The 14,056-nt window shown below is 38.8% G+C and overlaps 2 protein-coding genes across 2 annotated transcripts in view; one reads left to right on the top strand and one right to left on the bottom strand.

The window, feature by feature from the left end:
- LOC133540959 (transducin-like enhancer protein 1) overlaps window positions 1–14,056 on the top strand; it is a 372,555-nt gene that overhangs the window by 208,998 nt on the left and 149,501 nt on the right. The window lies entirely within an intron of this gene.
- Window positions 1–14,056, bottom strand: part of LOC133540526 (hepatoma-derived growth factor-related protein 2-like) — a 34,523-nt gene that overhangs the window by 18,493 nt on the left and 1,974 nt on the right. Inside the window, exons 2-7 of the mRNA XM_061883197.1 lie at window positions 10,110–10,186; window positions 6,826–6,967; window positions 6,563–6,763; window positions 4,744–4,863; window positions 4,595–4,666; window positions 1,215–1,401 (exon numbers count right to left, since the gene is read on the bottom strand). Of these exons, the coding sequence (XP_061739181.1) occupies window positions 1,215–1,401; window positions 4,595–4,666; window positions 4,744–4,863; window positions 6,563–6,763; window positions 6,826–6,967; window positions 10,110–10,186 (799 nt within the window). The remainder of the gene's footprint in view (window positions 1–1,214; window positions 1,402–4,594; window positions 4,667–4,743; window positions 4,864–6,562; window positions 6,764–6,825; window positions 6,968–10,109; window positions 10,187–14,056) is intronic.

The raw sequence follows: 14,056 nt of genomic DNA, 5'->3' as shown, positions 1-14,056 counted from the left end.
GGTGTGGGAAAAAAATCGATTCGAATACGTTGTGCGATTCAGAATCAATTCTCATTTAAAAAAAAAATAATAATAATTTTTTTAATCAATCCAACAAACTACTACACAGCAATACCATAACAATCCAATCCAATTCCAAAACCAAACCTGACCCGGCAACACTCAGAACTGCAATAAACAGTTGAGGAGACACAAACACGACACAGAACAAACCAAAAGTAGTGAAACAAAAATGAATATTATCAACAACAGTATCAATATTAGTTATAATCTCAGCATAGCAATGATTAAAAGTCCCTCATTGACATTATCATTAGACATTTATAAAAAATAAAAAAAATAGAACAATAGTGTCACAGTGGCTTACACTTGCATCGCATCTCATAAGTTTGACAACACACTGTGTCCAATATTTTCAAAGAGATAAAATAAGTCATATTTTTGGTTCGTTTAATAGTTAAAACAAATTTACATTATTGCAATCAGTTGAAAAAACATTGTCCTTTACAATTATAAAAGCTTTTTTTTTTTTTTTTAAATCTACTACTCTGCTTGCATGTCAGCAGACTGGGGTAGATCCTGCTGAAATCCTATGTATTGAATGAATACAGAATTGTTTTGAATCGGAAAAATATCGTTTTTAAATCAAGAACCGAAAAAAATCGATATATTATCGAATCGTGACCCCAAGAATCGATATTGAATCGAATCGTGGGACACCCAAAGATTCGCAGCCCTAATATCAATATAAACTGAACTAAAATATAATTGCAACACTTGTATTAGCTCCCATTTTTCATGACTTCAACTCTATAAGATCTTAAACTTTTACTAAATGTACAAAAGACCTATTCCTCTCAAATATGTCAAACCCCACACTGATCTTCCTGAATCCGAGATTGGACTATCCGGTGTAGCCTCCTCTCCAGAACAGCTGAATTGACTTTACCTGGAAGGCTGAGGAGTGGGATCCCACGATATTTGGAACACACCCTCCGGTTCCCCTTCTTAAAGAGAGGAACCACCATCCCGGTCTACGCAATTTTGCAAAGTCTTGCCAATGAAGACAGTCCCTCCGGGCGGATCTCATCCACAGAGGAACTTTTTAACTACCTCATCCTCAGAAATAGGAGAGACCACCAAAGATTCTCCAGGCACTGTTTCCTCACAGAACGACGTGTTGGTGGGATTGAGGAGGTCTTCGAAGTATTCACCTGCGGCTTTTTTCCGTGCCTGGGGAGCTTTGCGGGGAGGCGGGTCTGATTCCGAGTCGGACTTGGAACCTGACTGTGACTCAGAACCAGACACGGCCGGTCGAGGCTTCTCGTCCTCCGAGTCGCTGTCAGCTGCTTTTTTCTCCGAGGCAGATCCTGAGTCTGAATCTGAGTTGGATGAATCTTTCTGCAACGTGACAAAAGAAAACACAACAAACTTGTTTTAGTAATGTCTGGTTTTCAAAAAAACTCCAATGATTGTTCTGCCATTCTTCTTGGGAGGTCCCGGAAGCACAGTTGACAAATACCCTTTGAATGGCAGTAATACATATTTATTTATAAATTAATTGCAGTTCAAAAGTATATATACTAAATATACGATATATAAATGATATGTAAAGATATATTAATAAATTCATTGCAATTAAAAGGTATACATATTACATTTAAAATGTATAAACTATAAATATGCAAACCCTGTTTCCGTATGAGTTGGGAAATTGTGTTAGATGTAAATATAAACGGAATACAATTATTTGCAAATCCTTTTAAACCCATATTCAGTTAAATGCACTACAAACACAAGATATTTGATGTTCAAACTCAAACTTTATTTTTTTTTCCACAAATAATAATTAACTTAGAATTTCATGGCTGCAACACGTGCCAAAGTAGTTGGGAAAGGGCATGTTCACCACTGTGTTACATCACCTTTTCTTTTTAACAACACTCAATAAACGTTTGAGAACTGAGGAAACTAATTGTTGAAGCTTAGAAAGTGGAATTCTTTCCCATTCTTGTTTTATGTAGAGCTTCAGTTCTTCAACAGTCTGGGGTCTCCGCTTTCGTATTTCACGCTTCATAATGCGCCACACATTTTCGATGGGAGACAGGTCTGGACTGCAGGCGGGCCAGGTAAATACCCGCACTCTTTTTTTACGAAGCCACGCTGTAACACTTGTCTTGCTGAAATAAGCAGGGGCGTCCATGATAACGTTGCTTGGATGACAACATATGTTGCTCCAAAACCTGTATGAACTTTTCAGCATTAATGGTGCCTTCACAGACGTGTAAGTTACCCATGCCTTGGGCACTAATACACCCCCATACCATCACAGATGCTGTCTTTTCAACTTTGCGCCTATAACAATCCAAATGTTTATTTTCCTCTTTGTTCTGGAGGACACCACATCCTCTGTTTCCAAATATAATTTGAAATGTGGACTCATCAGACCACAGAACACCTTTCCACTTTACATCAGTCTATCTTAGGTGAGCTCGGGACCAGCCAAGCCGGTGGCGTTTCAGGATATTGTTGATAAATGGGTTTGGCTTTGCATAGTAGAGTTTTAACTTGCACTGACAGTGGTTTTATGAAGTATTCTTGAGCCCATGTGGTGATTTCCTTTACACACGGATGTCGGTTTTTGATGCAGTACCGTCTGAGGGATCAAAAGTCCGTAATATCGCTGACATGCAGTGATTTCTCCAGATTCTCTGAACTTTTTGATGATTTTATAGACCGTACATGGTAAAATCCATAAATTCTTTGCAATAGCTCGTTGAGAAATGTTGTTCGAAAACTGTTTGACAATTTGCTTACAAAGTGGTGACCCTCACCCTATCCTTGTGAATTACTTAGCATTTCATGGAAGCTGTTTTTATACCTAATCATGGCACCCACCTGTTCCCAATTAGCCTGCACACCTGTGGGATGTTCCAAATAAGTGTTTGCTGAGCATTCCTCAACATTATCAGTATTTATTCCCACCTTTCCCAACTTCTTTGTCACGTGTTGCTGGCATCAAATTCTAAAGTTAATGATTATTTGCAAAAAAAAAAAAAGTTTATCAGTTTGAACATCAAATATGTTGTCTTTGTAGCATATTCAACTGAATATGGGTTGAAAATGATTTGCAAATCATTGTATTCCATTTATATTTACATCTAACAAATTCTCCCAACTCATATGGTAAATTAACAGAGGGAGTCCTAATAAAAACATCCTGATGAATAGAAAGCATGAAAATATTCCATCCAGTCAATAAGATGGCACGCTCACTCAATCCACGATACATTCATGCACGTAATAGTCAGTTAATTCATGCAACACGCTAGGACCAGGTTAGTGGAGCCAGCACGTCCTGGCCGGTAAGTGTCGCTGGGGGACAATCAAGTGTCAGCCGTCATGTCGACGACAGAGCAGCAATATTTACAAATGACATGTTCATTGTTTGTTAGGGCTGCTCAAAAAATCGATTCACATCCAGATCTTGATTTTTATTTATTCATTTTGATTCTAAATTGATTCCCTAATTTTGGAGAATTATTTTAAAAATAAGAAAAAGAAAGGTTCTAAAAAATATTTTTAAGAAAAAAAAATGAAGATGAATAACATCAAATGACTTAATATTGTTATTATTACCCTATTATTAGCATTGCTACTGGTGATAGTATTTATTTTTGCTTTCACTTTCTTTAGTGATGTATTTGAAAAGGATTGTATTTGTATGAAGGGATGGGTACTTTTTTGGCACCGACCAAATCCTGGCGGTCCTAGCGGGCACCTCAAATCACCTCAAATCCAACAGTGCCATGTTACGCTGCGTGGCTAGCGAGTGGTTGCGGGCTCTTAGCACTTGGTGATCACTTCAGCAGCACTGAGAGTGGACTTGGCCAAAGAACCTCTTGCCATTTTCAAAAAAACGCTCCAACGTAAGTTGAGTAAGGCTACACTTTTCCAAAAACATGCTGGCTTGAGTCTAATATTGTTGGCTTTGCTATTGACAAACATTTGGGCAGGCATAACTCGGTTGGTAAAGTGGCCGTGCTAGCAACTTGAGGGTTCCAGGTTCGATTCCTTGCTTCCGCCATCCGAGTCACTGCTGCAGGACACTTGACCCACCTGCTCCCAGTGCCACCCACACTGCTTTAAATGGAACTTAAACATTGGGTTCCACTATGTAAAGCGGTTTGAGTTACTAGAGAAAAGCGCTATATAAATGTAATTCCCTTAATCAGCAATTTTACATGGTGCTTTCAACACCTCCAAATGTGTTGATAAAAACTTCAAATCAACATTTACAATCAAACAGCTGGTGTGTAATAAGCAAACCCTTACAGCATTAACACTTTTAGTGCACAACAAAAGACTAGCCAAGGAAAACTATACACTGCTGCTACATTATCTTTTATTACTTTGATGACCAGTCTGTGATTTTTGGACGTAACATTTTTAGGCCAGCAGTGCACCTGCCGGTGGTCAGCCCAAGAATCAAATGGCATCGTAAGGTGCCTGAAGATTCCCTCCTGTAATGTTTGTATGAACCAAGAAGGTCATTTTTTTGTGCAGCCCCAACGTAAACGTGCGAATCATTTACCTTTTTCTTTGTTCTGCCTGCTGCCTTCTTTCCGACTCGCCCTGTTGCTGTTTTCTTCTCGGGAGTAAAATCCTGGTGCAGAAAACACACATGAAACAATTAGTGCCTTCATCGGACCTTAGCGGGGTCGTACCAGTGACGTTCCCCACCTGGTCACTGTTCTTGCCCGATTCCGACTCTGAAGGCGTGGCTTCTGACTCGGACGGGCTTCCGCTCTCCGCGTCTCTGTCGCTTGACGAGCGCCGAGTCTTTTTCGGGGGAGGAGGACGCTGCGAGACAGCACAGAAGCCTTAAATGCGAGGTACCGTGCGGACCCAAATATACCAAAAGAACAGCCCGACATACACGGCTCGTCTTATAATCGGATTCTAGAGATGCATACGTGCCAACCAGGAGGTGGCGCCAGACGATTTAAAGTTTTCCTCCCACCACTCACACGTGACAACAGGGGAAAGAGTCTCAAATGTTATTGAAGGCCTACAGAAACCCACTACTACCGACCACGCAGTCTTTATATATCAATGATGAAATATTAACATTGCAACACATGCCAATACGGCCGGTTTAGTTTACTAAATTAAAATTTTAAATTTCCCGCGGAGTGTCATGTTGAAAACGTCACGGAATGATGACGCGTGTTTGTGACGTTATTGGTTGGAGGGGACATATTAGCCCAGCACCACATACGGCTAAAAGTCGTCTCTTTTCATTGCATAATTACACAGTAATTTGGACATCTGTGTTGCTGAATCTTTTGCAATGTGTTCAATTAATAATGGAGACTATAAAGAAGAATGCTGTTGGTGGAAAGCGGTGGATTGCAGCTGTCTTTAGCACCGAGACACGGCCGGTGTTTCTTTGTTTTTCTTGTGAAGCTTTAACACAGAGCGGTCAAGCGAACATGTTTCTCTACGTCAACCAGCAAGTTTTTGGATGGGAAAATTGTCGGCTCTTACCGGAGACTTCAGTGGATTATGGGACCTTCTCCTGTAGCTGTCAAAAAGGCAGCTGTGATCTTGGCTCCTCATTGGCGTTCACCTCAGCCATCCGACTTTCAGGTATGACTTTACTCATCTAATCTCACTAAAATACTATTAACACTTAAAGCAGATAAGGGATTTTCCAGAATTATCCTAGTAAATGTGTCTAATTACATTGGAAACGCTACAACTGCCTCCTCCCGGAGCCGTCGCTTTTTCTTTTCTTTTTTTTCCCTTTTTTTTAGTGCCTCACTAACTTTTCTCATCCACGAATCTTTCATCCTCGCTCAAATTAATGGGGAAATTGTCGCTTTCTCGGTCCGAATAGCTCTTGTTGCTGGAGGCTATGATTATAAACAATGTGAGGATGTGAGGAGCCCTCACACCGGTGACGTCACGCGCACATCGTCTGCTACTTCCGGTACAGGCAAGGCTTTTTTATTAGCGACCAAAAGTAGCGAACTTTATCGTCAATGTTCTCTACTAAATCCTTCCAGCAAAAATATGGCAATATCGCGAAATGATCAAGTCGTGTGCGTGCATCTGCGGAAGCCTCTCACAACATGTTGCTGGACTGGCAAGCAGTTTGTACATGTTGTAGAAGGTGTTTAAGGCAATGGCTTCATAGCATGCCCTTATTCTTGTCATCTGGGTGACCACCAGCAGATATTGGCGAGAATAGTTGCGGCTCCCGTTGCGTTCCTCATTTCGTGAAACGGGTGGAAATGGCTCTTTGAGTGGTAAAGATTGCCGACCCCTGCGCTAAACAGAAGAGCATTGCAGCACCTGCAGTGAGCAAACCCGCCCGAGAGACAGCGCAGTAGCACAAACAATAACACACCTTCTCAGTGTATTTACCTATATTTTTTAACTATTTGTATTGTTATTATTATTAAATCCATAAATTAGATACACTGTTTAACAGGATTCAAGTGTAGGGAAAAAGTTGCGGCTATAGTCCAGAATTGAAGGTAATCTAAACATTTACCTTAGTAGGCTGCGGTTTACGCTTCACGCCGCCTCCGCCTCCTTTTCCTCCCTTTCCTCGGTCCTCACCGGCAGAATCCGAGTCAGCCTCGCTTGCAGAGTCCACCTTCTTGGGCACGGGGGCTTCTACTTCGTCGTCCTCCTCGTTGTCATCGCTTCCTCCGCCGGCATTGTTGCCTTCGCTGTCAGACGAGCTGGGGGGCTGAGGACACAGCAAGTAGGGGTCAGTTCGTGGTCACCATATGGCCTGGAAGAGACGCTCACCACAGGTGGAGCGCTGTAGGAAGCGTGTGGATTGTTCTGGATCTCCCACAGGCCTTCGTTGAAGCCTTTCCTTTTGTTGGGCTTTCCGTAGCGATCTTTACACTTTTCATAGGCAAAAAGATCCTTGGCTGCCAGAAAGGCACTGCGGGAGAAAAGACTGTTGAAAGTGCTGCTCCAGCTGGTCAAACCATGTAAGACACACCCTAATAGCAAGAAGGTCATTACAATAACGTTACAAAGGCAGCGTGTGCTTTCCCTCACTGCTTCAGCATATTTACAACAGCCTTTTGGATTCATGCACCATTCATCCATGATTATTACAGACTCGGGCTGCAGCCAACAATTATTTTAATCATTGAGTAAGTAGTTTATTTTAGTAATCCATCCAATAGTTTGTTCCATTAATGAAGTAATGGGTAAAACACACTTTGTAGCCTCAATATGTGTTTCAGGGAAAATAATTGAAATTAAATATTTTTCAATCTGCCATAACCTTCATTACCTTTTTTTGCCTTCTAAGTAACTTATTCTACCTTTCATTTACCTATTATGTACCTTATTGTATCTTTTATCCATCCATCCATATTCTACCGTTTGTCCCTTTCAGGGTTGCGGGGGGGTCACTGGAGCCTCTCAACTGCATTTTATTTACCTTCATTTTTCTTCTTTTACCTTTTATATTTCTTATTCTACCCTTTATTTGCCTTATATTTAACTTATTTTACCTTTCATTTACCTTACTTTATCATGTATTTATTTGAATTTACCTTTTATTTACCTTCTATAGTTCTTTTACCTTATATTCACCCTGTTTATTTCTTATATTACCTTTAAACTACCTTCTATTTATTTTATATTTACTTTCTTTTACTTTCTATATTCTTTCTTATACACACGAGGTACCTTCTTTTAACGATATTCTAGTCATTTTACCTTTTATTTACCTTCTATTCAACTTGTTTATTAACCTTTTACCTTGTATTTACCTTCTATTTAACTTATTTTACCTTTTATCTACCTTCTATGCACCTTTCCTTTAAGCTTATTTCACCTGCTAATTAGCCTTCTTTCATTTGCTTCTTTTACCTTCAATTTACCTTTAATTGATCTACTTTTACCTTTTCTCAACCTTTTTTAATTTACCTTATTTTACCTTTTATGTAACCTAATTGACCTTTTACTGACTAATTTTAGCTTCTTTTACCTTTTATTACCTTCTACATACCTTATTTTGCATTTAATTTACTTTTCCTACCTTAAATGTATCATATTTTACCATCTATGGACCTTCTTTTACCTTTTAAGTAACTGTTTTTTACCCATTATGTACCATCTTATATCATTTATGTACCTTCTTTTACCTTTTATTCACCTTGTATTTACTCATTTTACTTTTGATTACCTTTTATTTTCTTCTACCTTCTATTAAATTAGATTTACCTTATTCTATGCGTCCTGGATTTATCTATTTTTTTTACACTGAACGATTAATCAAAGCAAAATCATTTAAAATTTAAGCTTTTTTTCGAATCAGATTAACTGATTGAATTGAGTAATAGAATAGAATAGAATACAATAGACTTTATTGTCATTATATTTGCATATAACGAGATTAAAGACTCCAACTTAAGGTGCGGTTGTGGGAACAAATATGGGGTAAAATATAAAACACAAGAGGTAATAAAGGAAAAACTAACAATTGAAATAAACAGACTACTATCCAATAAAAATAACAAGCAATCATGTACAATATACAAAACACTATAGAAATACAAAATACTGTAATGGTTGTAGCCCAATATAAATATAAATAGCCCTTTTTACGGTACAGGAAATTGCAACCCCTAGTGGTCTTTTCAAAGACGGCAGGTCCCATCTTTGCTTAATTACTATTTTTTTATTAAAACATCAATTGAATTACTTCAGTAGTAATTGAAAAAAATATTTAGAAGCAAAACAACTACAAAAAATTAATACGCCTAGTTAAAAGTACTACATTAATTTAAAGGGAATCGATCAATTTTAAGGAATATTTTCGATTTAAGAAGGGCAGACTTTATATAAGGGTAACGCTTTTACTGAATAGGACGTTAAACATTTAGTCTATCTGTCTGCGGTGTCCTCTCCATCAAAACAAGAATGGCGGATAGCTGCGGTGGCTGAGAAAAGTCACAACTAACACAAACGCGACAAAACGATATAAGTTGCAACAAAACCACTTTCAGATAGGCAATATTGCAAAGCCACAACAAAATAATATAAAGCCACAAAGGATGTGAACAAGTTACGGCGGCGGACCAACTTCATCAACACAGTATAATAGTATTATTAATAAAGTAAAAACAGTTATTTATGCCTGAAAAAGTTGTCACATACTTTTTCATCTTCATTTATTACACCGTTTTCAACTTTCTCTCCCAGGAAGTCCATCCATCCATCCATTTTCTACCGCTTATTCCCTTTGGGGTCGCGGGGGCGCTGGTGCCTATCTCAGCTACAATCGGGCGGGTCCCAGGAAGTCGTTAAGTGAAAACTTGTCCACTGTCACTTCTGTTGCATTTTTGTGTTGTCGTGTTTTGGCTTATAGTTTTTCAATCAATCAATCAATGTTTACTTATATAGCCCTAAATCACTAGTGTCTCAAAGGGCTGCACAAACCACAACACAAACCACTACCACATCCTCGGTAGGCCCACATAAGGGCAAGGAAAACTCACACCCAGTGGGACGTCGGTGACAATGATGACCCAGTTTTTGTGTTAGGACATTATGATATTGTGTTGTGGTGTTTATATTTGTTGTGACTTTCCTCTGCTACTGTAGCTGTTTATGAAAATAAAGAGTAGTAGCAGGCCCAACCACTGCTCAGTAATTTTTTGTATCAATTTGTCATGTAATTGTATTATTTCTATGGCAAAAAACGTAGCAGGTATTGTCAATTCAACCTGAAAAAATGTTGGTTGCACTTTAGTTTTGATATTGATATTGTATTATTTTATGTTGAAAAACAAAAGAAGAGGTAGGAGGTAAATATATTGTCACAATGTTGATTACTGTACTTTGTTTATCAGTTTGAACATGAAATATGTTGTCTTTGTAGCATATTCAACTGAATACGGGTTGAAAATGATTTCCAAATAATTGTATTCCGTTTATATTTACATCCAACACAATTTCCCAACTCATATGGTAAATCAAATACGGAATTGAAAACGTTCTAAAATGGGAAATCTTGCAGCATTCTATAGAAAATATGAAAGAGGTGGGATGAAATAGTCTCTTACGTTTCATGAGTTCCAAAGAAGAAAATGGGAATTTTATTAGGTGGAGGTTTCACTGCTCCATCAGCCACGTCTTCAATCTGGAAAAAACAAGACGACGTCGCATCAGTTGAAGGCAAAGATAGTCAAGTGGGGGGGTAGAAAAGGATCGCTGGCTTTCAAATCCTGCATATGCTGCTGAAGAAAATGAAAAAAGCTCGTGCAAATACCGTATTTCCTTGAATTGCCGCAGGGCATATAGCAGTGGTTCTTAACCTTGTTGGAACCCCAATAGTTTCATATGCGCATTCACCGAACCCTTATTTTTTCAAATTTAAGACAAAGTTGTTTGTTTTTGGTGACACTTTAGTATAGGGCAGTGGTTCTCAAACTTTTTTTGTCATCCCCCACTTTGGACAACGGGGAGTTTTCAAGCCCCACCTGCCCCCATCGACCCAACAGAACGCTAATGCCAAGCTTAACATTTTCAAATTTATTGAACATCAAGTAACATTCAAGTCAGGGTTTCCCACACATTCATTTATTTGTGGCGGCTCGCCACGAAAGAATTACGGCCGCCACAAATAAAAAATAAAACATTTTTTCGGCTTTTGACTCGCTTGACCGCTCATAAAAGCAGTGGGACTCTGTCTGTGAATGGAGTTTGTAGTTACATATTATATAAATATGTAAATAGGATATAAATATGCACATAAAGTGTTGTAATTATATTCCAATTCCGCGTTCTTCTTGGTCATTGCCGCCGCAAGAATATAATAATAAACTTTTTTTTTTAAGTGAAATTCCCTCCCGTTCCTCGCGCCCCACCTGTCATGTCTCTATTCCCCACACTTTGAGAAACGCTACTATAGGGGAACATATTCTAAGTAACAAAGACTTAATTTAGATTTATTTGGACACTTAAGAACATATTCTAAGTAATAAAGACTTCCATCCATCCATCCATTTTCTACCGCTTAAAGACTTAATTTGGAGTTATTTGGTTAGGGTTAGGGTCAGGGTTAGGGTTAAGGCCATGCAGAATAAGGCATTAATTAGTACTTAATGACTTGTTAAGAGCCAATATGTTACTAAATTGCATGTTAATAAGCAACTAATTAATGGTGAATATGTTCCCCATACTAAAGTGTTACCATGTTTTTTTACTGGTGCACAAAATCAACCATGCATGAACATCACCTTGTTCAAAGAACAAATTACACACCTGCAAATCAGTCAGCTGTTGCCGTATCTGTAATATGCCAACAGGGTGTGTTTTGATCTCCGCCGAACCCCTGAGGTTGACTCACCGAACCCCTAGGGTTCGATCGAACCCTGGTTAAGACCCACTGTCGGGTCAAACTCGCTTTCCAGAATAAATAGCGCATGCTTAGTATTACCGCCTGGTGACGTCACGAGTGACACTTCCACTGTCATCATTTTCAAAAAGGAGGAGGCTGATTTCAATACCGGTAATTTGAAATCGCATAAAAGGAAGAAGATTAAGAGCTATTCAGTAGGATTTAAAGGCCTACTGAAACCCAATACTACCCACCACGCAGTCTGATAGTTTATATATCAATGAGGAAATATTAACACAGAGTTTTTAGTTTACTAAATTGCAAGTTTAAATTTCCCGGGAGTTTTTTCTTGAAAACGTCACGTAATGATGACGTGTGCGCTTGACGCCACGGGCTGCTAGGAAACCTGAGCGCTGCGCACACACACAGCTAAAAGTCGTCTGCTTTAACCGCATAATTACACAGTATTTTGGAGATCTGTGTTGCTGAATCCTTTGCAATTTGTTCAATTAATAATGGAGAAGTCAAAGTAGAAAGATGGAGTTGGGAAGCTTTAGCCTTTAGCCACACAAACACACGGTGATTCCTTGTTTAAAATTCACTGAGGTGAAACTTTACTATGGATCACAGCGAACATGGATCCCGACCGAATGTCAACCAGCAGGTTTCGGTGAGAAAATTGTGGTAAAAAGTAGCTTCTTACCGGAGATCAGCTGAGCTTGTGCCGCCCATAAAACTGCCGTCGACTTCCATCAGACACCGCGCGTCAAGACACCCGTGGACACACACCTCCGACTATCAGGTACTGTTAAACTCACTAAAACACTAGCAACACAATAGAAAGATAAGGGATTTCCCAGAATTATCCTAGTAAATGTGTCTAAAAACATCTGGATCCGTCCCAATGCAATCGCGTTTTTTTTTTTTTTCTCTAGTCCGTCGCTATCAATATCCTCAAACACAAATCTTTCATCCTCGCTCAAATTAATGGCGAAATTGTCGTTTTTTCGGTCCGAATAGCTGTTTTTGTTGGAGGCTCCCATTTAAAACAATGTGAAGATGTGAGGAGCTGTCACGCCAAATTTCTTCCCCCCTACAAAAACCTTCCCCCCGGAAGAAATTTGGCGTGACAGCCCCTCCAATGGCTGAAGGACCCCAATACCAAGTTATATGACTCTTAAGGGTTACGGCTGCAAAATTAGCAAAGCAAAAATAGCTTGAAAGGTTAGCATGCTGGAATGCTAATATTTTTTCCTCACCGTTAAGGGTTACGGCTGCAAAATTAGCAAAGCAAAAATAGCTTGAAAGGTTAGCATGCTGGAATGCAAATATTTTTTCCTCACCGTTAAGGGTTACAGCTGCAAAATTAGCGAAACTAAAATAGCTTGAAAGGTTAGCATGCTGGAATGCTAATATTTTTTTCTCACCGTTAAGGGTTACGGCTGCAAAATTAGCGAAACAAAAATAGCTTGAAAGGTTAGCATGCTGGAATGCTAATATTTTTTCCTCACCGTTAAGGGTTACAGCTGCAAAATTAGCAAAGCAAAAATAGCTTGAAAGGTTAGCATGCTGGAATGCTAATATTTTTTTCTCACCGTTAAGGGTTACGGCTGCAAAATTAGCGAAACAAAAATAGCTTGAAAGGTTAGCATGCTGGAATGCTAATATTTTTTCCTCACCGTTAAGGGTTACAGCTGCAAAATTAGCAAAGCAAAAATAGCTTGAAAGGTTAGCATGCTGGAATGCAAATATTTTTTCCTCACCGTTAAGGGTTACAGCTGCAAAATTAGCGAAACAAAAATAGCTTGAAAGGTTAGCATGCTGGAATGCTAATATTTTTTCCTCACCGTTAAGGGTTACAGCTGTAAAATTAGCAAAACAAAAATAGCTTGAAAGGTTAGCATGCTGCTAATATTTTTTCCTCACCGTTAAGGGTTACAGCTGCAAAATTAGCGAAACAAAAATAGCTTGAAAGGTTAGCATGCTGGAATGCAAATATTTTTTCCTCACCGTTAAGGGTTACAGCTGCAAAATTAGCAAAGCAAAAATAGCTTGAAAGGTTAGCATGCTGGAATGCAAATATTTTTTTCTCACCGTTAAGGGTTACAGCTGCAAAATTAGCAAAACAAAAATAGCTTGAAAGGTTAGCATGCTGGAATGCTAATATTTTTTCCTCACCGTTAAGGGTTACAGCTGCAAAATTAGCGAAACTAAAATAGCTTGAAAGGTTAGCATGCTGGAATGCTAATATGTTTTCCTCACCGTTAAGGGTTACAGCTGCAAAATTAGCGAAACAAAAATAGCTTGAAAGGTTAGCATGCTGGAATGCTAATATTTTTTCCTCACCGTTAAGGGTTACAGCTGCAAAATTAGCAAAGCAAAAATAGCTTGAAAGGTTAGCATGCTGGAATGCTAATATTTTTTCTCACTGTTAAGGGTTACGGCTGCAAAATTAGCGAAACAAAAATAGCTTGAAAGGTTAGCATGCTGGAATGCTAATATTTTTTCCTCACCGTTAAGGGTTACAGCTGTAAAATTAGCGAAACAAAAATAGCTTGAAAGGTTAGCATGCTGCTAATATTTTTTCCTCACCGTTAAGGGTTACAGCTGCAAAATTAGCAAAGCAAAAATAGCTTGAAAGGTTAGCATGCTGGAATGCAAATATTTTTT

Source organism: Nerophis ophidion, linkage group LG22, assembly GCF_033978795.1.
Source record: "Nerophis ophidion isolate RoL-2023_Sa linkage group LG22, RoL_Noph_v1.0, whole genome shotgun sequence".
In the NCBI taxonomy this organism is placed as follows: Eukaryota; Metazoa; Chordata; class Actinopteri; order Syngnathiformes; family Syngnathidae; genus Nerophis; species Nerophis ophidion.
Note: the sequence above shows the minus strand (reverse complement) of the source record. Positions and strands in the feature narration are given on the sequence as shown.